This window comes from Zosterops lateralis, assembly GCF_965231275.1.
Source record: "Zosterops lateralis genome assembly, chromosome: 18".
In the NCBI taxonomy this organism is placed as follows: domain Eukaryota; kingdom Metazoa; phylum Chordata; class Aves; order Passeriformes; family Zosteropidae; genus Zosterops; species Zosterops lateralis.
The window spans coordinates 688291-715994 of NC_139778.1; the positions used below are offsets into that span (position 1 = coordinate 688291).

The 27704-nt window shown below is 57.1% G+C and overlaps 2 protein-coding genes and 1 long non-coding RNA gene across 4 annotated transcripts; 2 read left to right on the forward strand and 1 right to left on the reverse strand.

Moving 5' to 3' along the window:
• The first annotated feature begins 11785 nt into the window (after positions 1-11785).
• LOC310916965 lies at positions 11786-12226 on the forward strand. Its single transcript, XR_014591374.1, has 3 exons — positions 11786-11811; positions 11986-12024; positions 12122-12226. It is a non-coding gene; the product is annotated as an uncharacterized lncRNA (long non-coding RNA).
• Positions 11874-18364, reverse strand: LOC310916963 (TBC1 domain family member 24-like). 2 transcript variants are annotated; one of them, XM_083874875.1, is made up of 9 exons: positions 18279-18364; positions 16100-17135; positions 14927-15085; positions 14525-14588; positions 13488-13583; positions 13146-13398; positions 12113-12271; positions 12017-12050; positions 11874-11906 (listed from the first exon to the last, which is right to left on the reverse strand). In XM_083874875.1, exons 1-7 carry the CDS (start codon positions 18334-18336, stop codon positions 12126-12128), a joined length of 1812 nt encoding a protein of 603 aa, XP_083731001.1. In that variant the 5' UTR covers positions 18337-18364; the 3' UTR covers positions 11874-11906; positions 12017-12050; positions 12113-12125. The 2 variants fall into 2 exon arrangements, with proteins under 2 accessions (XP_083731001.1, XP_083731000.1); XM_083874874.1 differs by lacking the exons at positions 11874-11906; positions 12017-12050 and having other exon boundaries at positions 12092-12271.
• A 5907-nt stretch (positions 18365-24271) lies between these two features.
• On the forward strand, positions 24272-27704 carry CCDC42 (coiled-coil domain containing 42; the record flags this gene model as incomplete). The annotated part of the gene is made up of 6 exons (XM_083874703.1): positions 24272-24336; positions 24575-24908; positions 25331-25528; positions 26200-26421; positions 26876-27034; positions 27636-27704. 6 exons carry the CDS (start codon positions 24272-24274, stop codon positions 27702-27704), a joined length of 1047 nt encoding a protein of 348 aa, XP_083730829.1.

Sequence of the window (27704 nt, forward strand, 5' to 3'; positions counted from 1 at the left end):
CTGGGGCAGGAGGAGAGTGCAGAGCTCTGGCAGCAACCACACCAGCACAGGGCCCTGCCTCTGCAGTGGGCCCTTGGAGCATCCCCCCCAGCAGTGGCAGCTTTGGGGTGACCCGTGGGGACACAGTGGCTCTGCTGGGGCAGAGTCCTGATCTCCAAACCCTGCCCCTTCTGCACCTCCAGGCTCTGCCCCACGGGGAGCTGACAGAGCTCCTTGGGACCCCGGGTGGCTCTGACAGGCCCCAGTGCCCTCCTCACCCCCCCACACAAGCACAGAGGTTTTGCCAAGCTCTCCAACATTCCAGCGGTTGGGTTGTGGATCCCAAGCCCAGCCAGCATTGCTGCAGAGCCTGTGGAACCTGCTGGAGCCTTCACTGCTCAGAGCATCAGGGGCTCCAAAGGAAGAGAGGGGGGAATGACTGAATTGCTGTGCTGAAGGCTCCAGGAATGAAAGCAGGGGATTTTCTGGCAGAAGGAAGAGGATTTGTTCAGTGTTTGATGGACAGCAGAGGGGCACAGCCTGAAAGGATCCACCTTTGCCGTGCCATGAGCAGGAAATGCTTTTGGTGGCACACGAGGAGAAACAAGCAGTGATACCTTTAAATGCCTGTCCCCCGCTGCCTTCCAGGGCTGTCAGTGCAGGTGTGGAGATAAATCATCTCCATTAACTAAAACATCTGAGATCCTCAGCGTTAAGGGCTGCAGCATTCTGCTGCACTTTGATGACAGAATTCTCCCAACGCCTGCAAGAGAAATCCTTCCCTTGCAACCCTCCCCAGGCTGCTGCCTGCACTGACCTTTACACAAACAGCACTCGAGAGCTGGTGCTTTTAATCCTGCCTGTGATACTGAGTTAGCAATAAGCACTTCTTCCATGGAAATTCGGAGGCTGTTTGAAGAATCAGGCCAGTGCCCGGGAATCTGAGCGAGTCTGGCTGGAAACACCCAGGCGTTTTTAGCAGCGACTGCACTCTCCAGAACCAGCTCCCTGAAGAGAGCTTTGAATTGGACACTGCAAAAAGAAGCAGCCCCAGCATCCCTGAATTGCTTTGAGGACGTGGGGTTAAAAGCTTGGCTCAGAAGAGCTTCCCAGTAAATGCCAGGAGTTGGAACTGAGGGCTTTTTTTCCTTAATCAGGACCAGACAAATTAAAATAAACACAGAAGACTGAATTTACACAACAAGTCATTCATTAAAGGCAGGGCAGAATGGGGGAGGGAGGAGAGAGGAGCCTCCAAAAGGGAGCAGATCCCAGCCAGGCTGTGCCGGGAGCCTCTCGGGAAAGGTGGCAGCAACAACATGGGAGTGTTATAGCAACAGCCAAGATGATTCTCAGGAGTGAGGAATTGAATCCTTCACACCAATCCGAAAGGCACAGAAAGCTCCTGGTCCCCCTGAAGGAGTCAGACGTGTTTCCTCAGTGCTGTGGGGGCTTTGGGGAGGTCTGGTAAATACATTACAGGAAATAATAAAAAAATAGAGTCTCCTCTAATTGTAAAAATGCTTTGAAGTTACCTCAGCTGTAAGGAAAAAGATGAGCTGGAGTGGCTGAGGGAGCAGGAGCCCCACAGCTCCTGCTCCAGCTGCTTGAGCAAGCCTGGGGAATTCCAGACCGGGCTGGCAGCACCTGGAACCCCAGGATGGTCTGGGTTGGAAAGGATCTTAAAGCTCATCCAGTGCCACCACCTGCCATGGCAGGGACACCTTCCACTGTCCCAGGCTGCTCCCAGCCCCATCCAGCCTGGCCTTGGACACTGCCAGGAATGGAGAATCCACACCTCTCTGTTCCAGGGTCTCATCAGCCCTCTAGTAAAAAAAAATCTTCCTGGTTTCTAATCTAAAGCTTCCCTCTTCTGCCTAAGCCTGTTGCTGTTTTCCCCACAGGCAGGGGAATACTCAGATATCCCTTGGGTTTTGGCAGGGTGGGATAATCACTGGGGACATTTTGACAACTGCTCCTCTTCAGCTGAAGCAGAGTCAGTGCCCAGCAGAGTCCAGGGCCTGCAGCAGCTCCCAGGGAGCCGTGGCCAGAAATTGGGCCAGTAACACAAAGAGCCCTCAAAAGTCTCTTAACGAGCATCCATTCCCCGGGTTAAGCTAAAAGAAACGACAGCAAATCCATGGATTTAGCCTCAGGCAGTGCACAGGGCTCCCCTGCGCCTGGGGAGCTCCCAGAGGAGATGTCACAGAAGTGGCAACATGAGAGCCCGGGGCTGGCTGGAGCCTGCAGCCATCCCCACCTGTCCCTGGAGCCTGCCAGGATCCTGGAGCAGGGCACGGGGACACTGGAGGGCAGGAGAGCACGGCAGAGCTGAACCAAGAGCAGGACAGGAGGAAGACCCTGTTCCCTGTGTTCCCTCTATTCCTTGTGTTCCCTGTGCTCCCTGTGCTCCCTCTGTTCCCTGTATTCCCTCTATTCCCTCTGTTCCCTGTATTACCCCTATTCCCTGCACTCCCCAGGGGATGTCTGACCCTCATCTCCACCCTGCACCTCACACCTGCCAGGCTGAAGTGCAGCGCCTGCCCAGGCTGGCCCACAGCCCCTCTCCCAGTGCTTCCATTCAGAGATTCGTTCTGTTTTCCACTTCAGCTGACCCGCTTTTAGTTCTTTCTTTCCATTCTGCCCTCCTGGGCTCAACTCCTTGCTTTTCCTGGGTTTGCTGTGACCTCTTCCTGTCTGGTTTTGCCCCCTGACCCAGGACAGTGTCTCCTCTGTGAGTGATGTCCCTCCGTCCCTGCTGGCCCTGGGGAGCCCCTGCCCCTCCCTGGCTGCAGAGCCACCCCACAGTCCCCACAGCTGTGCTTGGGGAGCCCAGGGGCTCCAGCCCTGCCTTGGAACACAACCTGTGGGCTCTCACCACATCACAAGCCCTAGACTTTGTGTTTTGGAGTTGCTGCAAACAGAATTCCTGCAGTTTTGCTTTCCCTTTTCTGTTTGTCCCTCTGGGGGTTTTCTGGTGCCCTTCATGGGAACACACCCCTGAACTGAAATGTGTTTTCCTGTAAAACATCTGCAAAATGCCTCCAAATCAGGGCAAATCAGCAGGGCCAAACCCCAGAGCTCGAGTGGATGATCTCAGCCTGTGTTGCCCATCAGATTTGTTTTTCCATCTGGGCAATTTCAGGTGCTGGTCTCAGAGCAGGGTTCCATGAAGCCTTTGGGGTCATCAGTTCTCCCACTCATCACAGCTGCCCTGTGACACTTCTGCTCTGGTGTCACAGGAAGTGACATTTTCCATCCAGAAGTTCTGTAGGTCCTTCCTGGTCCTCATCACAATGCAGAAGGTTTGGGATAACTCAGCAAGAGTCATAAAGCCCTGGAAAACAGAGCCTAAACTCAGGAAATCCCCTGCTCCTCCCCCTTGGCCAAGCAGGATCCAATGGGGAAAACAACTTGAGATATATCTTTGTCTGACTTTCCTGAAGCATTTCTAGCACTGGGGGTTCTCCCTCCTGGAGTTGATGGCTCTTTCTGGTAAATGGATGTTTCTTTCTCTTTCCAGATGCTCTTTTCCCCTCCTCCTCCCTGTAAGCTGTCCCAAAAAGAACACAGTGATCCGACAGACATTCTCAGCGCTTTAAATCCTTGGCAATCCTCATCCGTGTCCCTCATGAGATCCTAGATGCTGCACATTCCACCAGGGCTCTTGTGGCCCTCTGGGTTGTCCTTCCATCTGCACACAGGGCACAGCAAAGGCTCCTGCAGAGCTCCCTGCAGGTTGTGGCTCTTCCCACCAACCTCCCAGACCCTCAGCTGGAGATCAGCGACACCCCCCTGTCCCTCCTGGTGCTGGCTGAGCTCAGCCAGGGCTGTCCTGGACTCTTCAGTCTCCTTAGAGCACAAACAGAGCTCAATCTCCACGAGTGTCTCTGTTTTCCTGGGGTTGTTCACACATCTGCCTCATTCCACTTCCCCGAGTCCTTGAGTCCACTCCACTGGGCTCCCAAATTCCTGGCCGTTAACCCCAGCCCTTGTCCAGGCCGTGTTTGTGCTCTGCCACACTTCACTTTACTCATTCCTCAACTGGGAAAAAGCCTCCAGACCCTGAGACATTTCCAGTGGTGCTTTAAAGACCGAAGGGCAGAGCTGCTCACGCGGAATGTGAAGGAGCTGCTGCTGTTTGTGCCACACACAACCCCAGTCAGTAAACACAAGACAGCCTTTAAACCTCTGGTGTGAGATCTGGCCCCCAAAGCACCTCTTTTCACCAAAAATCTTTTTTGCTTTCAGGGCTTGATCTTGCACCTCTCCTTTGCTGCGTCACTAGTGGCAGCTTCATTCATTCTGACATTGCAGTGAGGTCAGACCCCAGGGAAGGTGGGGAAATGCAGACACTGTCAGGGGAAGCAGAGGGAGCTGATCACCCCCATTTCCCAGCTGGACACTTTGTTAACCCCAGGAACAGGATCCAGCTCTCACTGCCAGAATGATCAGAGCATCCAGATCCTGGTAGGGCCCGTGGAAGTGGCAGCTTTGAGGGGCTGGTTTGGACAGAATCACGAGTGTTTCAGAGGAGCTTTTTTGTGTTCCCAGCGAATGCTGCAAGTGCTCCCCTGCAGTTCTCATTTCTATTTAACCAACCTTTCGTCGTAATTCGGTTTCAGCTGCCTTTGTCAATTCAGGGATGGAGTGAGCAGAGCCTGAGCCAGCCTCTGTGGGAAAGGGGATCCAGGGCCTCATCCAGCATTAATCAGCCAAGGCACTTCTCTGCTGCTCCCAGGAAGGGCTGGAGTGGCTCATCCTCTCTGCTGCCTTTGCTGGGGGAGAGGAGGCACTGCTGGCTCTGCCCTGGTGAGGGATGGGGGCAGAGTGACTCGGAATGATGCTCCAGTGGTTGGGACATCAGTCTGAGCTCTGGAAGCCAATTCCTCACTCCTCCAGCCTTCCCATGGCCTCTCCAGCTCAGGGCACACAGAGCACAGGGAGATAAAGCACAGTTAAATCCATCTCAATTCTGACTCTGCCTCTCAGCAGATGCAGGGAGGATGCCCAGAGCGAGGCATGAAACTCAACAGGATCCTTCCCAGCCAAATTATTTATTTCGAATATAAATAACCCCCTGTGATAGAATTATTTAAACGCCAGGAGAGGAGCGTCACTTTACTGACTGGAAAGAGCCACTGCTCTGTGAAGCAGCCAAAGTACACGGATTTTGTTTTGTATGGCTGGAGAAATGTGGTTGAATGATGACGGCTATAAGATGGTTTTTGTTTTTATTGTTATTTGGAATGTTTCTGTATTGTATTGGAAATGGAGTTGTTATTATTAGAGATATATATAATTATATATATATAATATATAATATATAATATATAATATATAATATATAATATATAATATATAATATATAATATATAATATATATTATATATATTATATATAATATAGATAATTATATATATTATATAATATAGATAATATTATTATTATTATCATTTACTTTGTCACCTAAACAGGGAGTGCCATCCCAGGAGACTGGGAACTCACCCCACAGAAAGTGCAGAGATTGAAAATGAGCTCTGTGCTGTGAAATGAATCCAAGCAGGTCACTGTGCACAGGAGAAAGAGCTCTGGGATTCTGACAGGGAGAAAGTCCCAGCTGGAGCACAGCTGGAGCCTTGGGAGAGGTGACAGAAGCAGCTGGGGCAAATCCAGGGGAGAGACGAATGGACAGTGAGAATGAAGAGCAGATTCTGCCCTACAAGGATTTCCCGAGGCTGAAGAGATCAGGGCATTGTTTCACCTCCTGCCCTGAGGTTTTTGTCTCTCAGAGCCAGGGCTTTGAGCTCAGACCTCGCTGAAGTGGAAAACAAGAATAGCTCACCCTGGCTGAGCAGTCGCTGACAATTCTGTGATTCTGTGACAGGAGCACAGAGCTGCTCCGGGGTTTAAATAAAAACTTCCTGCCCTTCACCTGCCCCACTAATGATCCATCTCCACTGGGGCAGCAATTCCTGCCTCTCCCAGTCACACTGGCCATCTTTCAAGGTGTGGAATTCCCTGCCATGTGTGGACATAAAGACACAGATTACCCAGGCCAACAGACCTTCCTCATATCACCGCCTCTTTTTCCTTTCCCAGTGAACCCTTTGTTAATTAAGTTTTTTTTTTTTTTTTTTTAATTAAGGTTTTATAAGGCCCGCCCTGGTAGGCCACCAGTGTACACATGAAAACCTCTGTTCTGCAAAGGAGCCCACAGAGAGAGACTCCCAAACAAACCATTAAAGTTTAATTCCCTTTTTATTCTGTTCAGGGAGAAATTAATCCAATGGGTTCCCCTTTCTGGAAGCTGTGAATTGATTTCCATACTGAATCCATTTCCCGTATTTGATGCATTTCCCATTCCCAATCTCCAAACCCCCTGGGTGTTGCTGCAGCAGACACAAGATGGGTGTGGAGGTGCTGCTGCACAACTCCACATTGAAAATGTCATTTTTTATCTCCCTCCCTGCCTGGTTCCCACCCAGCATCGCCGAGGGCGGTGGGGAGGATGGAAGGAGCCTGCTTGGAACACACACTTTTTCTATTTGGCGGAATAAAAAAATAGCTGCCACGGGGCTGATGCTTTCAGATCAGCTCCAAAGCACACAAATCCCAGGGATGTGACAGAAAAGGAAATCTAGAAAGAACCTCAGGCTTTTGTTCAACATCCCCTAAACGCCACAAAGATGAACCAGGGCAGAGAAAAGTGGCACAACAAAAGGGGGGCCCCTTTCAAGCCCAGCCCGTGAAGTGCTTTGTAAAGAAGAACAGCAGCAATTCAGGTCTCCTGAAATGAGCCAGGACTGGGAAATTGAGGTTGTGTTTCCCCAGCAGGGATGTGCTCTGGCCAAGAACAGGTTAAGAATGAACCCTGAGCGTACTGTGGTGCTGCAGCCCTTACAAGTGTCTCCAAACCCAGTCTCTGGGGTTCTCTGGGGCAGGGATGCACCAGCCAGGGATGTTGGCATCAGATTAACCCAAAGCTGCAGATGGGTCACTCATTCCTTTGGAAAGATGTGGATTTCCAGGCTGTGCCAGGCAGGGAGAGTCTCCAGCACTGCTGGCCATGGGTTTGAGTCTTTGGGACACACCAAGGAGCGATCCACGACACAGGAATAAAATAAATGAGGATGGAAAAAAATTTTTTTTTTTTTGAAAGAAAGTAATTCCTGATTTGTAATTTCCTTGCGTGGGATTTGTTCCTTGGTCTGTCTCCAGCACTTCTATGGTCTTCTGTGATGTCAGGATGGATCCCTGTGGAAACTACAGCCCCCATTAGGGATTTTCTGCCTCAGTGCCACAGCCAGGGACAGCTTCGGGCAGATACTCTGAGCAACAGCAGGAGATCAAAGGGATTCCTTTAATCAGGAACGTGATACACCAACAAACCCTTCCTGAACAATGTCTTTTAAAAAATTCCTACGAGGTGTTGGCAGCATTTAGGGAATCCTCTGTTATCACAGCCCCATCAGCTGCTTTTGATCTGGAGCTTTGCACTTTTCCCTGGAAAAGGTTTCCCCTGCCATGACCTTTGGGATTGGCCTTAGGGCAGGTGGTGGGATCAGAAATCAAACCTTTGGCTATGGAATTTCTCTGATTAAAGCTTCCTGCTCCTGCTGATAAATCAGAAGGTTTGCAGCATTGCCATGACTGCTTTGATTTTTCCAAGGAATTATCTTCAGCTCTTCACTTTGAAAGGGAATAGGGGATTATAAAAACAGAAAAAAACCCACCTCGAACTGGACAGGATTCAATGCCAGGCTCATGAAGTCATGGAATCCCAGGCTGGGTTGGGTTGGAAGGGACCTTAAAGCTTATCCCATCCCACCCCTGCCACGGCAGGGACATCTCCCACTGTCCCAGGGACACCTCCCACTGTCCCAGGTGCTCCAAGCCCCAGTGTCCAGCCTGGCCTTGGGCACTGCCAGGGATCCAGGGGCAGCCCCAGCTGTGCCAGGGCCTGCCCACCCTCCCAGAGAACAATTCCTGCCCAATCTCCCACCCAGCCCTGCCCTCTGGCAGTGGGAAGCCATTCCCTGTGTCCTGTCCCTCCATCCCTTGTCCCCAGTCCCTCCTGGAGCCCCTTTAGGGCTCTGAGCTCACCTGGAGCTTCTCCTCTCCAGGTGAGCCCCCCCAGCTCTCCCAGCCTGGCTCCACAGAGCTCCCCAGGGTTTGATTTCCACATTAACTCCACAGTTGTCCTTCTGCCCTGCCCAGGCTGTGCTGTGAGTCCCCCGGAGCAAACGGAGATCCTCAGGTTGCTCTCGCTATCCCGGCAGCCAGGCAGCTCCATTAATGCTCTGGCTGCTGCCAGACCTCTCGTGGATGAAACACAGAGTCTGTGTAGGAGTTAAAAATATCTCCATTCATTATTTACTCCTTACAGCAAGAACCCGATGCTTTGAAGTGTGATTATAAATAAAAACACCATCAGAAACCTTGCCTGCCCACCCCTTCCCCTGCAGGGATATTTGCTCTTTGTCCTGCTCTGATCTCCTGTGGCCTCTTCCAGCTCACCTCCTTTAAATACGTTTTTTTAATTTTCTTTCAGTGCAAATCAAGCCTTTCTGGAAATGCATTTGCAGGGGTGCATCCCCCTTTGCCTCGGCAGCTTTGGAGCTGCTCGGCTGTGACAGGGACCCAAATGAGTTTTGTTGTTTTATCCCAGCATTTCTGGAGCTCACAGAAAGGCACGTACAGATAATTCCACGTAGGTGGAAAACAAGGAGCATCATCATCGCCCCACCGAAGTGTTCTGCCACTCCTTCTCAAAACAGAAACAAAGGAATCTTCAGATCAGGCTGAGGGAATAAACACGTTCTCCCATATCTAAAGGAGGAGCTTCTTTAAGGTTGACCCGACTTATTTTCAATAAACATCTTCCCCTCCCCCAGCAGATCTAAACCCTTTCTTTAGAGATAAACTCCTCCCAGGGGGGGGCCGTGGGTTCCAGGTTTGGAGTTTCATGGGGAGCCAGGGGCTCATCATTCCCAGTGTGAACAAGGTTTTAGGGATAAAGGGTGATGTTTGTTCACTAAAACTCTTCTTTGGGATGCCCCTGGATCCCTGGCAGTGCCCAAGGCCGGGCTGGGTGCTGGGCCTGGGGCAGCCTGGGGTGGTGGAAGGTGTCCCTGCCCACGGCAGGGGTGGCACTGGGTGACCTTTGAGGTCCTCTCCGACCCAAACCATTCCGGGATTGTATTTTCAGATAAATCACAACAAAGTGCTGAAAGCAATCCCCCAATGGAGGGAGGGAGGGACAGGCCAGGGTGGCTGCATGGCCCGCTCCCCTCAGGGAGGGGAAATTCCCTCTTGGGATGGCAGTGCCCATCCCCAAATCCCCTGCTGAGCCCAGGGCAGCTCTGCCCTGCAGGGCACCAAAGGGGGAATTTTCCATACGAGTCCCAGTTCTGCTGCATTTCCAAGAAAAAGTCCAAAGATGCCTCGTGGGATCACCCAGCTCTGCAGGGGAGAAACAAAATCAACCCTTCTCCCAGGGTTAGCAATTCCAGGGACTAAACTGTGCAAAAACAAAGATGGAAACACGTTTGTTTTGATAAACGCTGTGTGTTTGACTGGGAATAAAACATCTGCAAAACCCCTCCTGGGGTGGCACTGAAGGCTCTGCCACAGCTGGAAATTTCTGCCATGAGATGTCAGATGTGAGTTCCACCAGGAGCTGGTGGCAGTGTGGTGACAAGGAATTGTTTGTGTGTGCAGCAGGTGGGTGGGAGGGGAATCACTGCAGGGAGCTGGGAAAGGGAAACGGGAAGGATGGAAATGGATCTGACAGTGATGGGAGAGAAAAATGTACCAGGACCTTCTCCCTGGGCTTGATGGATTTCCCGTTTCAAGGCTCTGGAAGCTGCATTTGGTGAGAGTGAGGGAAGAGGCCGGGGAGAGGAGAAGGGAGAGGAGAGGGAAGGAAAGGTGAGCATCTGTCTGCTCCAGAATCCTGCCTTGGGACAGAAACGTCTGCTTGAGGAAGCAGCAGGAGGAGGTTGGAGGCACTGCCTGTTATTTCCACCCCATGTGTCTCCTCCTCTCTCCCTTCACCCCAAACTCTCCGTGGACATTTCCTTTCCCAGAGACAGCCCCTGTGGGAGGCAGTTCTGGGATGAGGAGGGGAGCTTTGGGACACTTTGAGCCGTTTTCTGTTACAGTGTAACTGCACTGAGGGCCAAGGCAGAACCTCTGCACTGCCCCTCTCCTGTGAAAGTGCAGGAATTGCCAAGCCCAGCCCTCAGGAGGACAAGGGCATCCCCAGCCCCCGGCAGATCCCCAGGGAAATCAGCTCTAACCGCCACAAAATGTGGTTTTTGTAGCAATTTCTGTTACAAGTCAGCGGCCAATTGTCCCTCACCTCCGGTGGGACATGGGATGGGCCAGACCTGCAGGATGGGATTGTCCCATCAATAATTCCCCATTGTCCAGAGCCACTCCTGGGCTGCTCCATGTTCCAGGGGAGCCCCAAATCCTGCCCAGGGAACAGCAGTGAGCCAGGAGGGTCCCTGTGCTGCCCTGAGAACACTTGGTGTGGGCACGGAGCAGAAATGCCCCAAGGGGAGGAGCTGATGGATATCCCAGCTCCTTTCAGAGGAGATGGAGTTTCCTTGGACTTCAGTGGTCAAGGCAGATGGGCTAAGGGTGACACGGCTGGGCTGCCCTGGGGCTGTAGGGTGAGGGGCTGGGGGGCTGTGGGGTGAGGGTCTGGGGGGCAGTGGGGCTGTAGGGTGAGGGGCTGGGGTGCCCTGGGGACACAGGGTGAGGGGTTGGGGTGCTGTAAGGCTGTAGGGTGAGGAACTGGGCTGCCCTGGGGCTGTAGGGTGAGGGTCTGGGGTGCCCTGGGGTTGTAGGGTGAGGGTCTGGGGTGCCCTGGGGCTGTAGGGTGAGGGTCTGGGGTGCCCTGGGGACACAGGATGAAGGGCTGTGGGGACACAGGGTGAGGGGTCGGGGTGCTGTGGGGCTGTAGGGTGAGGGTCTGGGGGGCTGTGGGGACACAGGGTGAGGGTCTGGGGTGCCCTGGGGACACAGGATGAAGGGCTGTGGGGACACAGGGTGAGGGGTCGGGGTGCTGTAAGGCTGTAGGGTGAGGGTCTGGGGGTCTGGGGGGCTGTAGGGTGAGGAGCTAAGGTGGGGATGTGACAGGAGGAGCTGGGGTGCTGTGTGGCCATGGGTGGGGTGAGGGTTTGCGGTGCCGACCCTCTGCAAGGAAGTGAGAGCAGGACATACAGACCTCTTTATTCCCCATCACACATCCCCTCCACCTCCCAGCCCCGCTGCTCCCCCACCGTGTCTTTGTGATGGATTTTTTTTTTTTAATTCTCCAAGAGTTTTGAACTTTATTCAGCAACGGAATAAGGGGCAAGAAGAAAGGATCACTTTCAGAGTTCCCTTCAGCGTGGCAAAGGCTCGGCAAAGCTCGGGCACCCCACAAACTGCAGGCAGCACCTCCAGCCAGGGCCAAGAGGAGTCTGGTGGGTCCCGGGCAGTCCTGGGGGCCCCCGGAGGCTGCACAACCCCGGGATGGCTCAAGGGCTGTGCTGCCCTTGGGAATCTGGGAGTGTTTCTGCCGCGCTCCGGAGCTCGGGGTTGGTGTTTGCCCGGGCTCAGAATTCCCCGAGAATCTGCCCGTGTGTCAGTGGTTTGCTGAGCCCCAGGCTGCAGCCGGGCCAGGGGGGGTGAGAAACTCCAGACCCCAAACTGGGACAGACCGGGCGGGTGGGGACAGACAGACACTGCGGGAGGGGACCTGGGATGTCCCCAGGGGGGGGGCTGTGCCCGGGGCTGTCCCAGGGTTGTCTGTCCCCAGGGCTGTCTGTCCCCAGGGCTGTCCCCAGGGCTGTCCCCAGGGCTGTCCCCATATCCCCAGGGCTGGCTGTCCCCAGAGCTGTCCCCAGGGCTGTCCCCAGGGCTGTCCCCATGTCCCAAGGCTGTCCCCGGGGCTGTCCCCGGGGCTGTCCCCAGGGCTGGCTGTCCCCAGGGCTGTCCCCACGTCCCCAGGCTGTCCCCATGTCTGTCCCCATGTCCCCAGGGCTGGCTGTCCCCAGGCTGTCCCCATGTCCCCATGTCCCCAGGGCTGTCCCCAGGCTGTCCTCATGTCCCCAGGGCTGTCCCCATGTCCCCGGGCTGTCCCCAGGGCTCTAGGCCCGTTGGAAGCCCCACACCTCCAGGAGCTGCAGCTGGAAGTTCTCCCGGCAGAGCGGGGGGTTGGCGAAGGTCTCACAGCGCTCCGTGCGGCCCCAGAGCAGGTTCGAGTCCAGGGCCAGCGCTTGGCCTCCGCCTCCACCTGCGGGCGAGCGGGGGTCGGGCCCGGCTGCCCCCGGCCTTGTCCCCTGTCCCCTGTCCCTTGTCCCCTGTCCCCTGTGCCCTGTCCCTTGTCTCTTGTCCCCTGTCCCCTGTCCCTTGTCCCGGCCCGGGGGCGCTGGGAGGGTCTCGGGCTGTTCTCGGAGGGGTCCCCAACAGTGGCCACTGCTTATCGATCTGCCCTATCGATGGTGATCCATCCACCGATAGCGGTCATCCCTTATCGATAACCATCCCCCCTTATCCATAACCATCCCCCCCTTATCGATATTGATCCCGTTACCCATATCGATCCCCATTACCGATATCGATCCCCATTCCCGATATCCATCCCCCATTACCAATATCGATCCCCCCATACCGATATCGATCCCGATATCGATCCCCATTCCCGATATCCATCCCCATACCGATATCGATCCCCATTACCAATATCGATCCCCATATCGATATCGATCCCGTTCCCGATATCGATCCCCCCATATCAATCCCCATTCCCGATATCGATCCCCCGTTCCTGATCCCGTTCCCGATATCGATCCCCATTGCCGATATCGATCCCGATATCGATCCCCATTACCAATATCGATCCCCATTACCGATATCGATCCCCCGTTCCCGATATCGATCCCCCATACCGATATCGATATCAATCCCCATTACCGATATCGATCCCCCATTCCCGATATCGATCCCCCATTCCCGATATCGATCCCCCATTCCCGATATCGATCCCGATATCGATCCCCCGTTCCCGATATCGATCCCCCATTACCGATATCGATCCCCCATTCCCGATATCGATCCCGATATCGATCCCCCGTTCCCGATATCGATCCCGATATCGATCCCCTTACCGATGACGATGCCGTCCCGGGAGCCGGCCATGAACATGGAGGCGGTTTTGGAGGGCAGCAGGAAGTGCCTGACGGCCAGGAACGGGGACAGGCGGCCTCTCCCGTGCGCCGAGGGCACGGCCAGGTGCCGGGGGGAGCCGGGCGGGGATGGGGCAGCGGGGGAAGGCGAGCGCTGCCGGGGGCGCGGCACGGCCTTGGCCAGCTCCGGCCGCTGGACCAGCACCCACTCGTAGCGCTCCGCCTCGGGGCGCACCTGGCCGGGGACACACCTGTGAGCCCCGGGCCGGGGGGGAGGGAAGGGGCTGCCGGGGCCGGGCCGGGCCGGCACAGCCCGGGACTCACCGTGAACACAAAGCACTCCCCCGTCCCGAAAAAGCCCGACGCGCCCCCGCTCTTCTTCCTCTCGCTCCAGTCGGAGGAGAGAAACGCCCCGCACACCTCGGGAGAGACGGGGAGCCTCAGGGGATGGGCCGGGAGAGACGGGGAGCCTCAGGGGATGGGCCGGGAGAGACAGGGAGCCTCAGGGGACGGGCCGGGAGAGACAGGGAGCCTCAGGGGACGGGCCGGGAGAGACAGGGAGCCTCAGGGGATGGGCCGGGAGAGACAGGGAGCCTCAGGGGATGGGCCGGGAGAGACGGGGAGCCTCAGGGGACGGGCCGGGAGAGACGGGGAGCCTCAGGGGACGGGCCGGGAGAGACGGGGAGCCTCAGGGGACGGGCCGGGAGAGACGGGGAGCCTCAGGGGACGGGCCGGGAGAGCCAGGGAGCCTCAGGGGATGGGCCGGGAGCGGCCCCGGGAGCGCCGCCAGAGCCCCGGGCTGGGCAGGGCAGGGGCTGTGCGCTGTGCCTGGGGAATAGAGCCCTGAACCTGCTGTGCCCATCCATCCTGCTGTGCCCTGTCCCCGGGGAATAGAGCCCCGAACCCGCTGTGCCCTCACTGGGGAATAGAGCCCCGACCTGCTGTGCCCATCCCTCCTGCCCTGCCATCCCTGGGGAACAGAGCCCCGGGCTCAGCAGAGCAGGGGCTGTGCCCTGTGCCCGGGGAATAGAGCCCCAATCCTGCTGTGCCCATCCATCCTGCCCTGTCCCCTGGGGAATAGAGCCCCGACCCTGCTGTGCCAGCTCAGCTCCCCCTGCCCTGTATTTGCAATCCAAGTCTCACTCGTGGCCTCTCTCCCCCTCACCCGCTGCTCCTGTTTCCCCCAGCAGCCCTGGCTGAGGTGTCCTGGGGGCCAGAGGTGCACTTTGTTCTGTCCTGGGGGCTGGGACAGGCCCGGGCCGGGGCAGAGCAGGGGGCACACAGCCCGTGGGTGCTCCAGGAGGTGCCCGTGGGCTCCCCCAGCCCGTCCCCCTCCCCAGCCCTGCCTGGGAAACGCTCACCTCCCCCTCGGTGGTTTTGATGAGCAGCACCGTGGGCTCGTAGCCTTCACAGCACGTGTAGAACCTGCAGAGATGGACAAGGGTGGGCTCGGGGCAGCCGGAGCCCCGGGCAGGCTGTGCTGGCTGTCCCTGGCCGCTCACAGCGTGCCTGGCACGGCGTGGCACACGGGGACACCCCTGCCTGGCACATCCACGGGGCTCCGTGTGCCCGGGCAGTGCCCAGGCCTTGGCCCGGCCCCTGCCCTCTCCCCTAAGCCACACTCAGGGCCCTGAACCGAGCCCAGCGGGGTCCCCAGCAGCCCCAGAGGTGCCCCGGGTCACTTGTGCTGCTCCTTTCTCCCACACCAAGCCCTGCCCGGGTGTCCCCCCAGCCCCGACCCCCCTGGGCAGGGGAGGCCTCACCTCTGCAGGCTGCAGCCGTCCTGGGAGGTGGAGAAGAGCAGCAGCGGGGGGAAGAGCGAGAAGCGCTCGGGGATCCAGGACCAGACCAGGCGCATCTCCTGCGCCGTGACAATGCTGGAGCTGAACTTCTGCATGTCCACGGCCAGGTGGAAGCACGGCCTGCGAGGGGAGGGACGTCAGGCCGGGCTCTGGGGCCCCTCTGTCACCCTAAGTGTTCTTGCTTTCGAGTGTTTGAATCTCTGCAGTGGAGATTCTCTGCAGCTTCATGTAAACTGTGTATATATTTAGAACTTGTCTATTTTGTTTGCATATTTCTTCTCTGGGAGGAACAATATGATTAGTAGTGATGTTCACCAACGAGGTCAAAGAGGTGGAAACCTGTGTAGCCAATCTTTTGCCTTCTTATCAAAGTGTATATAAAATGGAGTCAGAAAATTAAAATAGAGCTTTCCTGCCTGACCTTCTGCTGCTGCCTCGTCCTTCATGTGTCCGAAATAGCGACACCCCTCTGTTTGTGGGGGCACAGCCCCTGCAGCAGCTTCTGTCCTGCTCTTTGCACTGTGAGCTCTCTGCCAACACCCCCAGCTCTGGCTGTGCCCTGTCCCCGGCTCTGGCTGTGCCCTGTCCCCTGACAGGGTCCCCAGCCCTGGCTGTGCCCTGCCCCCGGCTCTGGCTGTGCCCTGTCCCCTGTCAGGGTCCCCAGCCCTGGCTGTGTCCTGTCCCTGGCTCTGGCTGTGCCCTGTCCCCTGACAGCATCCCCAGTCCTGCCTGTGCCCTGTCCCCTGACAGGGTCCCCAGCCCTGGCTGTGCCCTGTCCCCTGACAGGGTCCCCAGCCCTGGCTGTGCCCTGTCCCCTGACAGAGTCCCCAGCCCTGGCTGTGCCCTGTCCCCGGCTCTGGCTGTGCCCTGTCCCCTGACAGGGTCCCCAGCCCTGGCTGTGCCCTGTCCCCTGACAGGGTCCCCAGTCCTGGCTGTGCCCTGTCCCCAGTTCTGGCTGTGCCCTGTCCCCTGACAGGGTCCTCAGCTCTGGCTGTGCCCTGTCCCCTGGCAGGGTCCCCAGGGGCTGGGAGGGCCCAGCACAGCCACACTGCAGCTCCCCCCGGCTGTTCTGCACAGGAATTCACGTTTTGCCTGCTCAGCCCCCAGAGCTGGGGCACGCAGGGCTCTCCTCACCTCCTCTGCACCACGGTGATGCCCCTCTCCATCAAGGCCTTCCTGTTGGCCATCTGCAGCAGCCAGATCTCCTTGCGGGAGAAGAGGCGGATGCCGAAGGCTCTCTCCAGGAGTTTGTCCACGCTGACGTGCTGGGCGATGTTCCCGGCGAAAGCCTGCAGCTCGGCCTTGATGTCAGAGCCCTGCAGCCCCGCCGGGCCCACCGAGAGCCTGAAGAGCTTCAGCAGGGCCAGGGCGATGCGGTAGAGCACCTTCTGGCCCTCCAGCAGGAACACGTCCAGCACGCGCACGGCGTAGGCGAAGGGCAGCCCGGGGAAGAGCCACCACAGCCACTCCGAGTAGACCTCGAGGACGTTGTCGGCGGCGCCGGCGATCAGCCTGTGAGCCGCCGGGCAGTGCTTGTTGGCCAGGTCCCCGAAGGTCATGCAGGAGGCCTGGTGGGCCAGGAAGGACTGGTCGACGTAGGCGGCGTGGGGAGCGTTGCTGGCGATGAGGCGCGAGAGGCTCTCGAAGCACTGGGCCTCGTCCCGGCTGTAGTGCAGCAGCAGCGCGGCCAGGGCCGGCAGCAGGGGCCCGTGCGTGATGTCGGGGAACAGGGCGCCCACGCAGATGAGGATCTTCTTCAGGGCGGCCACCCCGCGCGGGTTGAGGCGGTAGGTGGGCACGGGGCAGCCCTCCAGGAACTCGGGCAGGGGGTGGGAGCTCACGCTGCGCTGCCCGAAGAGCCGGGCGGCCACGTCCCTGTAGACCGGCGCGTCGGGGGCGACCAGGCGGCAGGAGACCTGCCGGATGAGCCGCGGGTAGAGCCGGGCCCGGCCCGCGTGGCTCCCGGCCCAGCAGCCTTCCCTGGCCAGCCTCTTCAGCTCCTTCAGAGGCCTGTCCAGCACGTCCCGCGGGATCGGCGCCGGCGGCTGCGGCTCCGGCAGCTGCTCCCAGTCCACGAAGGGCCCGCGGCCCAGGCACGAGGAGGTGTCCACGTCCCACGTGTCGGCCTCGGACGTGACCACGATGGTCACCGGGGATGAGCCGACCACCTCTGCGGGACAGAGAGCTTTTATTGACCACCTTTCACCCTGCCCGAGGGTGCTCTGAACTCTCACAGACACCTCCTGGGTTTCTTTGCTCTTCCCCTCTGTCCGAGCCCTTCTGGAGCTTTGGGAGGGGAGAAAAGCCCCCCACGGTGTGAGGAGAAACCCTGAAACCCAGCTGGGAGCTGCCCCACTTCCCCAGGGCCCTGAGCCGATGGGATGGGAGAGGGCGAAGCCTGGAGCCCTTTCCTTGGCAGGGGAGAGCAGAGTGTGAGCTGCTCCTGGAGAGCCGGGAGCGGCATTTCCCGGGGCCTGTTCCCCCCGGGTGAGCCCTGCTGGGCACTCATTACCGGGCAGGGGGAAAGGCAATTAGCGCACTCATTACCGGGCAGGGGGAAAGGCAATTAGCGCACTCATTACCGGGCAGGGGGAAAGGCAATTAGCGCACTCATTGCCGGGCAGGGCGAAAGGCAATTAGCGCACTCATTAACTCTCGGGTGTTCACATCGGGGCTGTGCCCAGTCGCTGGGGGGTCAGGGATGGTTCTCCCTGAGCCCAGGGGACACGGGGACAGCACTTGGGGCACCTCGGGAGGGTCCCGAGGCCCGGGCCGGGTCCGGCTCTGCCTCTGCCCCTCCAGCCCAGCCCGGCCTGGCCCGGGAGCAGCAGGAGCCGCGGGCCGGGCTGGGCTGGGCTGGGCCAAGGCAGGAGCTGTCGGGTCCCTGTCCCGGCCACAGCCCGAGCCCAGCACAGCCCCGGGGGCTCCTGGCCACAGAAACCGGGCCGGGATAACCCCAAACGGGGGTGAATCGGGGGCCATTCGCACCCCAAATCCCCCTGGTCCTCTCCCCAGGGGCTGCCCCGCCCTGCCCTGCCCGAGGAGCCTCAGCCCGACCCCCCCGGCCCCGGGGCTGAGCGGGGGCTCCGGCCGTGCCCGGCCCGGGCCGAGCGGGGGGCTCGGGGCAGGACTGGGCTGTGCCCCCGCCCCGGGCCCTGCCCCTGTCCCTGTCCCAGCCCCAGCCCCTGTCCCTGTCCCCGCTGGGTGCACTCACCTGTCCCTGTCCCCGCTGGGTGCACTCACCTGTCCCTGTCCCTGTCCCCGCTGGGCGCACTCACCTGTCCCTGTCCCTGTCCCCGCGGGGCGCACTCACCTGGCCCGGGGCCCGAGTCCCCGGGGGCGCGGGGCGGGCCCGGCCCCCCCTGCAGCATGTCCCAGCCCTGCCGGCTCCCCCTGGCCCCGCCGGGCTTTGTAAGGCGAGGGCGAGCCCCGGCCCCGGCTTTGTTTGGGGTAAACACGGGCGGGGGTGGAGCAGCTCCGCGCCCGCATCGCCCCCATCCCTGCCCCCATCCCTGCCCCCATCCCTGCCCCAATCCCTGCCCCAATCCCTGCCCCATCCCTGCCCCCATCCCTGCCCCCATCCCTGCCCCCATCCCTGCCCCCATCCCTGCCCCCTCCCTGCCCCAATCCCTGCCCCCATTCCTGCCCCAATCCCGGCCCCCATCCCTGCCCCCATCCCTGCCCCCATCCCTGCCCCCATTCCTGCCCCAATCCCGGCCCGAGCCCGCCCGGGGGGCTGGAAACGGCCCGGGGGCTGCGAGAGCATCAAACGGCAACACCGGGGACAGGGGAGACAGACAGGGGACACCGGGGACAGACAGGGGACACCGGGGACACCGGGGACGGACAGGGGACACCGGGGACAGACAGGGGACACCGGGGACAGACAGGGGGACAGGGGGCAGACAGGGGACACCGGGGACGGACAGGGGACACCGGGGACACCGGGGACGGACAGGGGACACCGGGGACAGACAGGGGACACCGGGGACAGGGGCGGCGAGGGGCAGCAAAGACCCCCGGGCTGTGCCGGGGGCCAGGGGGGTCTCCCAGTGGGAGTTCTCCTTCTCTTTATCTCCTTCTCTCCTTCTCCGGAGATGGAGGTGGACGTGAATCAGGGACGGGGCGGAAGGAAATGTCTCTTCATGCGTTTTTAATGGCGAAATATTAAATATGTAGAGGCCGCGGGGCTCCGGCTGAGCAGCGCAGCCCAAGGCCGTGAATATTTGATGGGCTGGGGGAGCATCTCCGGGTGTGCAGAGAGCCGGGCCGGGGGACGGAGCCCACCCTGGGCCAGGGGACAGAGCCCACCCCGGGCCGGTGGGGGGCTCAGAGCCCCCCCGGGCACTGCTGGCACCGGGGGCTCCTGGGCAGCAGCAGGACATGTCCCCAGCCCAGCGTGTCCCCAGCCCTGCCCTAAGTGGGATTTGAGAGCGTTGTTTTCTCTGGCTTTGGAGTGTTTGGAGGTGCAGATTAAATTCCTGCTTTCAGGATGGTGAGGTATCAGTATTGTTGCTGCTCAATCTGTGTTTATAGAGGGCAAAGTCCTCTATTGCCACCTCTGAGGAGTCCAAACCCCAGTGAAACGTGGGGTTGGTGTTGTTTGGAGCCTTTCTGGGGCTGGAACTCTCCGAGGTTTTGTTTTATGGAAACATTGCACGGGTGACTGACCTCTTCATAAAATCATTTGTCCCGTGCCCTGTGTTTTCCAGCTTCCTCTAATCCATTAACAGGTAAAGAGGAATATTTGGCAGTGCTTGATTCTACTCCAAACAAGTTTCCAACAACGAGAGAGGTGTTTTCATAACAGAAATGCTGCTGAGAAACCCACGGCTGAGCAGTCGTGTGTCCCGTGCCTCCTGAATGCTGTAATGCAGGAAAATGTCTTTGGACAACATTGGCCTTGTGGGGAGAATGTAAACAGGTTTTTATTTTTACAGTATTTTGCCATTAGCATGGCTGACAAACTTCTTGCTTGTTGCTGAGCCAAAAATAGAGCATAAAATCTAAAATAGAACTACAACAACAAAAAAACCCTGTAGGGAAAGATTAGAATCCAGCACTTGCCATCTGTGAACTCTGCTCCATTGAGCTGATCTTAAAACTTCCATTGGGGATTTTTTGTTTGTTTGTTTGGGGGGTTTGTTTTGTTGTTGTTGTTGTTTATTTGGAGTTGTTTTGTTTTCTGTAATAGTAGTGAAATCTTCTCTTCTCTCCCTGCAGTGGGGTCTGTGCTCAGTGACTCTCTTTCCCTGTGTCCCCTTTGTGCTGTTGGGGTCAGTTAAATGCAGTGTTCTCCACGTGGGTATTTTTGGGATTGGTGGAAGCCAATCCCAAAACACACAAACTCCCATAACACACAAACCACGCTGGGCACAGACTTGGAATAATTTTTTTTTTTCTTTCCATGTGTTTAAAGCACCCAGTGACTTAATTCCTGGAGAAGAGAGAGGAGGAAAGGGGCAACAATAACCCAGCCTTGCTCCTCAGCTGGTAACCAGCTATGGACAGCAAAGGGACTCTGCCAATCCCTTCTGTGGGGTGAATTTCCTTCCCAATCCTCCACGTGGGTCTGGTTTTCAGGGGGACAGGCAGAGACAACTCAGGGCCTGGATCTTGTGCCAGGAAATCCAAATTTGCTCTCTTGCCTGAGCCTGGGCTGTGTGTGGGTCTGGAGCAAAGGGGCTTGGAAAGAGCTTGGAAGGAGTTTGGGAGGAGTTTGGAAGGACTTTGGAAGGATCTTGGAAGAAACTTGGGAGGAGTTTGGAAGGAACTTGAAGAGATTCTTGAAGGGATCTTGGAAGGAATTTGGAGGGATCTTAGATGGAATTTGGAAGGAGTTTGGAGGGATCTTGGGAGGAGTTTGGAGAGCCCTTGGCAGGAGCTGGTGTCAGCACGGAGCCCCCAGGGTCTGCAGGGCTCAGCTGCCCTTCCCAGCTCGGGGTCCCTCTGAAATCCTTGCAGAGTCCTGGCCCAGCTTTGGGGTTCTGGGGGTGGCAGAGCCCAGCCTGGAATGTGCCTGGAGCTGACACTCAGCTTTTCCCTGCATTAGAACAATCAGCACCTGGAGTTTGATGGAGCTGGGCAGTGACACTTGCCTGGCTTGTGCTGCTTTTCCATATCTAATCCAGGCCCGATGTGACAGCCCACGGTGCCCAGGCCCTGCTCTTGCCAGCAGCCCTTCCTTTCATTAACCTTCCTGCACCACTGATCACATATTTATTGTCCCAGGGCCTGGGGCTGGGAGGTTTTCCCTGGAATTAAGCTGGTTTACGTTTGGTCACCACTCAGTGAGTTTTACATCCTTTGAAAGCTGCTCTGAGGCTGTTTCTGGGCTGCAGGGCTGGCCTTTAATGCTCTCAGGGTTGATCCCAAGTGACAACTGCGGGCAGGACGCTCCATGGCCTGGGGACAGAATTCCTGCCCCTTCCGGCCTCAATTAAGGTGCCGCTGGAATTTTCCAGGGAAAGGTTGTGCTGTTTGCACGACTCCCCTTGAGCAGGGCCAGTTAACATTGCCTTTAATTGGGTTTTAATAACAATTTCAGTGTCTTCTGCCCCCTTTTCTCCTTGGGAGAGTCTGTGCAGGTTGTTAGAACAGGGGCTTCAATGGGGCAGAATTCCCAGGGTTTCACTCCAATTCCAAAGGCAGGAGTGGGAAAAGCAGCCAGGAATGTTGACTTTCTGGATGTCACTCACATTGGTAAGGAATCTTGCACAGAAACAAGGAGAGGTGTGGAAAGAGGACGCTGGTATTTGATAGAAGGATGAATCACCTGGAAATGCCGTTTGCAGAGTGTGTTTTGAGGGGTTGAAGAGGAAAGTCAGACTTGTGAAATAAAACATGGCCTGGAGCACCAGGCAGGCTCTGCTTTGGTGTTCAGGGTGGTAAAAGGAGATGTGGTTTTAAACAAGTGGGGTTTAGTCCCTTTTAGCAAAAAAAAGTGGGTTTTTTCCTACTTTTCTTTCAGACAAGTTCCCTTGATGTGGAGCGCAGTGCTCAGGTCCCAGTGGCCAGGGAGAGGAGCTGAAGAGTGGGGGATTTTCAGCAGTGCTGCTCCATCCCCGGCCAGGAGATGTCCCCAGCTGCCCGGGATTCCTGCAGGGCCCTGAGCCCCCCGGGCACAGCTGTTGGGAAAGATTCATCAGGGAAACCTTATAAATATGATTGCTTGGCAAAAGATTCTGAAAATGTGAAACCTGTAATCGAGATAGAAATGGGAGCTCACTTTGAGTTGTAGGATACCGAGCCTTAGTCACTCCATAACCTGAAGACAACAGCCTGGGCAGCTGGAGGAGAATCCCTTTGGATTGAACAATCCCCTTCTGCTGCCTGAGGGATCCAAAGGTCAATGCAGCAAGACAGAAAAGTCTAAAGAGGAGTTTTTAGAGTTTAAAATATAACACATGGTAATGTAGTAGTTCCTATAGGCTGTATGGAGATTCTATAGGATTTTGTGTCTTGTATTGGTTGGTCACTGTAAATTAGAATATTCATCCCAAAAGGAGATAGAATGGATTGTAAGCAGGACCTGGCTCTCTTGGCTCTCTCTCTCTGGACCTGGCTCTCCTTTCCCTGCTCTCACCTCTGCTCTCTTCCCCCTGCACTCTGACCCTGCCCCTTGCTCTCTCTCTCCCCTCTCCTCAGCCCAAACCCTCTTGCTCTCTCTCCTTCTCTCTCTGGCACTTCCCTCCAGCCCAGGCTGGTGGCTGAAGGCAAAGCCCTTTCTACCCACGGCCCTGCAATAAACCCACATATTCTAGAATATCTCAGGTGTGCAGAGTCCCTTGTCCCTGTAAGTCACGGATGTTTCTACACACAGGGACCTCCTGCCCCTCCTTTGGCCACCCCGGCACGGCCGGCAGGTCTGGGCACTGGGCAATGCAAAACTCAATTCAAAACTCAATTCAAAACTCACCAAACAACTGCAGCATTCAAATCCAGGTCTTGGTGTAATTAAATAACATTGAGAATTTGAGAGTTTTTAGGATCTCTCAAATTCTCAATGTGAATTGAGAATGAAAATGAAAATCCTCTCATTTTCTTCCGTTTGCAGAAGTGCTTTGGGAAAGATCAAGCAAAAGTTTTATAAGGTCAGCAAATCGGCCTCTTTGGATATTTTTATGCTATAGATTTTATATATTTTATGCATTGTCTATTAAACTGTATAATATATAATCTATCATAAATTATTATATATTCAAATATATGTATTTGATATATTTTAGCTTTAGTATTTGTTATACCAATATTAGAGTATTTCTTAAAGGGTGATATTGAAAATGCAGCTTGGGAGGTTTTTATATTTTCACTAATTCACTATATTTATATAAAATAAATTAATTATTTATTTATAGATTTATTTCTAAATAATAATAATTTATTTATTAAAATATAAAAATTTTTGCTAATTTACTATATTATTTTATAATTGTCATTATAAATATAATATTAAATAAAATAATATAAATATATTATAAATATGTATAATATAAATATTATTTATAAATTGAAAATTTATAATTGTCAATTTTATAATTGAAGCACCATAAAGCTGCTGCTGCAGCCCCCGTGCCCTGCTCATGCTCCTTGCTCACAGGGCCTCTCCTGAGGAAGGAATTAAATCAATTAAACTCAACCAGCTGATCTTTGACAAATGGGTAAAGCTCAGCCTGAGCTGGAGAGGAGCCCTGGGCAGGGCAGTGCTCAGCCCTCCTCCTTGAGGATGGGGCTGCTCTGGGTCCCAGCTGGGCTTTGGGAAAGGAGCCTGGCCCTGCTGGGATGGGGCAGATGGGGACAGGGGGACCAGGACAGGGGGACCTGGTGCCAGGGGCCCTGACAGACCCCCAGCCCAGCACAGGGCACAAGGGCCAAATCTGGGCAGAGGAAGAAGCAGAGATGAATAAAGAAGAGAAGCAAATGAAAAACTTCCATGCCCTGGGCACAGTGATCAGTGTCCCTGATGCCAAGGGGCTCACAGGAGTGGTCACGCTGCTGGGAGAAGCCACTGGAGCTGTCACTGAGCCGAGAGTAGCTACGGAAACTGTCACAATGGGTGGAGGAACCTCTGGAACTGTCAGAGAACCTGCAGCAGCCACTGTGGTTCTCAGGGCGGTTGGAGGAGCCATAGCACCTCTTTCTAGGGTTGAGAGGAGCCAGAGGGCCGGTCCTGGCAGGCTGGAGTAGCCACAGGGCTTGTGCAGGTGCGGCAGCAGCCCCTGGGCTGCCAGAGCCAGGCAGGACATGGCACAGGACAGGGGACAGGACAGGGCACAGGACAGGACAGGGTGGGCGGTGGCAGCAGCGATGGCACACGAGGACGTGGCCTATTACCGGGGGCAGTACAAGGAAAGGCTGCTGCCCCTGCTCAGGTGAGGGCTCCTCCATTCTCTCCCATCCCTCATCCCTTCCCTCCTGTGCCCCGCCGTTCCCTGGAGCTGCCCTGGCCGTGCTGGGGGGTCCCTGCAGGGCAGGGCTGGGGAGGCCACGCTGCCAGAGGGTTTCTGAGCTGGGGCTGGGGGTCCTGGCCACACCTGGGGGACAGCTCAGCTCCCAGAGCAGCCCAGCGTGCTGCCAGGATCCAGGGAAACCTCAGGAAATGTGTGGCAGGGAGCTCCGGCCGAGAGAGGAGGACTCCACAAACTCGTTTATCTGCCTCCTGAAGAAGATGAAAGAAATGCGACTGATGGAGAAGGTCGTGGAAGAGACAGAGGAGGTGAGGAAGCTGAAGCTGGGAGGGTGCTGGGACGTGGCTGGGGAGGGTTTGGAGGGTGGCAGGAGCAGGCAGGGGGTGGCTCTGGCTGTGGCAGCCGTGTCACCTCGGCTCCGGTGCTGCCAGGCCTTCACCGAGAGGATGGAGGCGCTTGCTGAGCACTGGAGGGACCTGCACGCCAGGAGGGCCCGGCTGAAAGCCCACGTGGTGACATCGGGGACCACTGTAAAGGTACCCCTGACACTCCTAGCACACTGCCCCTGCTCAGCCACAGCCTCCCCTCCATCAGCATCCCCAGCCGAGCCTCTCCTGAGGCAGGAGCTGTGAGCAACAGGGATTTATACCCTGGGTAGGAAAGAGCTTGTCCCTGCCCCGGGATGTCCCTGGGAAGGCTCTCAGCCCCACTGCAGACCCCCAGCAATGCTCCAGGGCCGGGTAAAGGAGGTGTGGAAGGCACAGTCCCACCCTGGGTGCTGCCCCCAGGCCAAAGGGACAATGCAGGAGAGATCAGGGAGGGGGAATGGTCTAGGGGGAGCTCAGGCTGGGCTCTCCTCTCTGGAGGTGTCTCCTCCCAGTGCCCTCCAGTGACCCAGCTCCACCTTCCCTCCCGTCCTCTCTGGCTCCTGTGTGTGCTGCTGGGAAAACCTCGCCAGGAGAATGAAAGGCTGCGAACCCAAGCTCTGAAGAAAGCCAAAGAGGAGAAAGTGGAGAATTCCAAAAAGGAGAGTGAGCTCTTGGGGGCTAGGAGGGAACTGGAATCCCTCAGAAAACAGCACCAGAAACTCTCCAAGAAATTGCTGAAGTACTCCCTGTTCAAGAGGTACCTGGTGGAGGTGGTGGAGAATTCACAGGTGAGCTTGGATGTGGCTCAGGGAGGGCCTCACCTGGGTCTGAACCACAGGGGATGGGGCAAGGCCAGGGAAATCAACACTTGATCAAACCCAGAGGCTCCAGGTGGGGTGTGAAGGGTTCCCTTGCAACCAAGGTGGGCCACAGCAAGCAGGGCCAAGAGAGGAGAAGCAGAACAGGTGAAGGATTGAGAAAACCAAACAAAAATCATGAGAAAGGGAGACAGTTCGGTGCTGAGGGGAACGGGGTCCCCTTGGTGTCACCACCCCAGGTCACACTGATGATGTGGGAGGCGTGCAAACAAACTGCCCAGGAATGGGACCCAGGCGGTTGTCAGGAAAGCTGGGCCTCCTCTCCAGGATGCTGGGACATCTCTCCATGCATCCTCCGTGCTTCTGCTGCTTCCCTGGGCCTGGGGACGTGGAGCTGTTGTGTTCCATCCTAGATCCCCCGGGGCAGAGCTGTGACATTTCCCCTGTGCCACTGCCAGTCCCAGGCCTGGCACTGAGCGTGTCATCACCCAGGGAATGACGTGTCCCCTGTGCTCAGGGACCAGCAGGGATAATGGAGAAGAGAAGATCTTCCAGCTGGAGAGGCCTTGGCTCTGCTCAGGGCAGGGGAATGAGGGGAGGGCAAGGCAGGGTGTCACTGACCCCGGGACCCTCTGCTGCAGTTCCGTGACGTCGACGACGTCATCACCTACTACAAGGCCCTGGTGAGGACACGCAAGGACCTGCTGCAGTCCCAGTGGTGGCATCGGCAGCTGCTGGAGCAGTGCAAGGTCCTGCAGCAGCAGATCAGGGCAGAGAAGGAAGCTGAGATGCTCCAGTGCAAGAACAACCTGGCGCAGCTCCAAGAATCCCTTGAGCAGGTTCAAAGTGACATCCACCAGTGGGTAAGGAGCTGTGGGGGGACCAGGGGACTCTCAAGGCCTGGCAGAGTCAGGAGTGGCACCTCCTGCAGCCCAGGGGCTTGTGGCAGGGCCCAGCAGCAGAGTTTGAGTTGGGAGGAGATGCCTGATCTCTCCCTCCAGGGGCTGCAGCAGGAGGAGTGAGAGCCCAGGTGTGGGGCAGGTTTGTCACCAGGAAGGGCTGGCAGCAGCAGCTCTGGGAGGTGACAGTGGCAGTGCTGCTGCAGGGACCCGTCCCTGCTGAGGGGGCTGGCAGGGAGGACGTGCCAGGGTGAGGACTGTGAAACAGCTGGGCTGGTTCCTGGATCTGCTGCCACCACACCAGGCTGGACCTGAGCAAGGCTGGCTCCTTCCCAGCCCGGGTGAGGATGGAATTTGGAGTCTCCAAGGCAGGTCTCAGTGCTGGAGCAGCTTTGCTGAGATGTGTCTCTGTCCCCAGGAGGATCGCTGGGCCAAGGCCCAGGACAGGGCTGCCAGGAAGGCCATGGAGCTGAAGTCCCTCACCATGGCCATCCACAGCCTCTTCCAGGCCGCCAGCGCTCGGCTGCAGCCTCAGGCCAGGGTGGCAGCTGGAGACAGCCACAGGCAGCTGGACATGGTAAGGGCAGAGCACAGCCCTGCTCCCCACCCAGGAAAAGCAGCAGCAGTGGCTCTCCCGAGGCCACGGGGAGCCCCCAGGCCCAGCACACCCTCCCCTCTCCTCTGAGGCGCCTGGGCACAGGCAATGCTGGGGACACCAGGAGAACCTGCCCCTTCCCAGCAGGTGCAGCAGGGAGTGAGGCTTTGTGGGGCAGGAGGAGTGGGAGACGGGCAGGGACAGGGCTGTGGGGCTGTGGGGATGCAAAGGTGCAGGGACAGAGGTTTGGGGAAGTGGGGGTGCAGGAAGAGGGAGTGTAGGATGGAGGGGTGGGTGCAGGGCTGTGGGCGTGCAGGAGTGCAGGGACACATGCACCCAGGGGTGCAGGGACAAGTGATGCAGGGATGCAGAGATGGCATGCACAGCCCAGGGGTGCAGCAGTGCACTCCAGCCATGGCCAGGGTTTGGTTTAATTCCCCCACAGAGGCACATTCTGGTGCTCCACCTGCTTTCTTGTCCTGTCACATAGCTTGGGCACATCTGCCCTCCAAGAGGGACAGGCAGACTCTCCCTCCTGTTCCCATTCCTGCCCTGACCCTGCCCTCTCCCTTTCCCACCCTAGATCCAGCAGTTTATCCACGACCTCCAGGACTTTACAGAGGACATGAAGGAGCGCAGCCAAGCTCTGTGA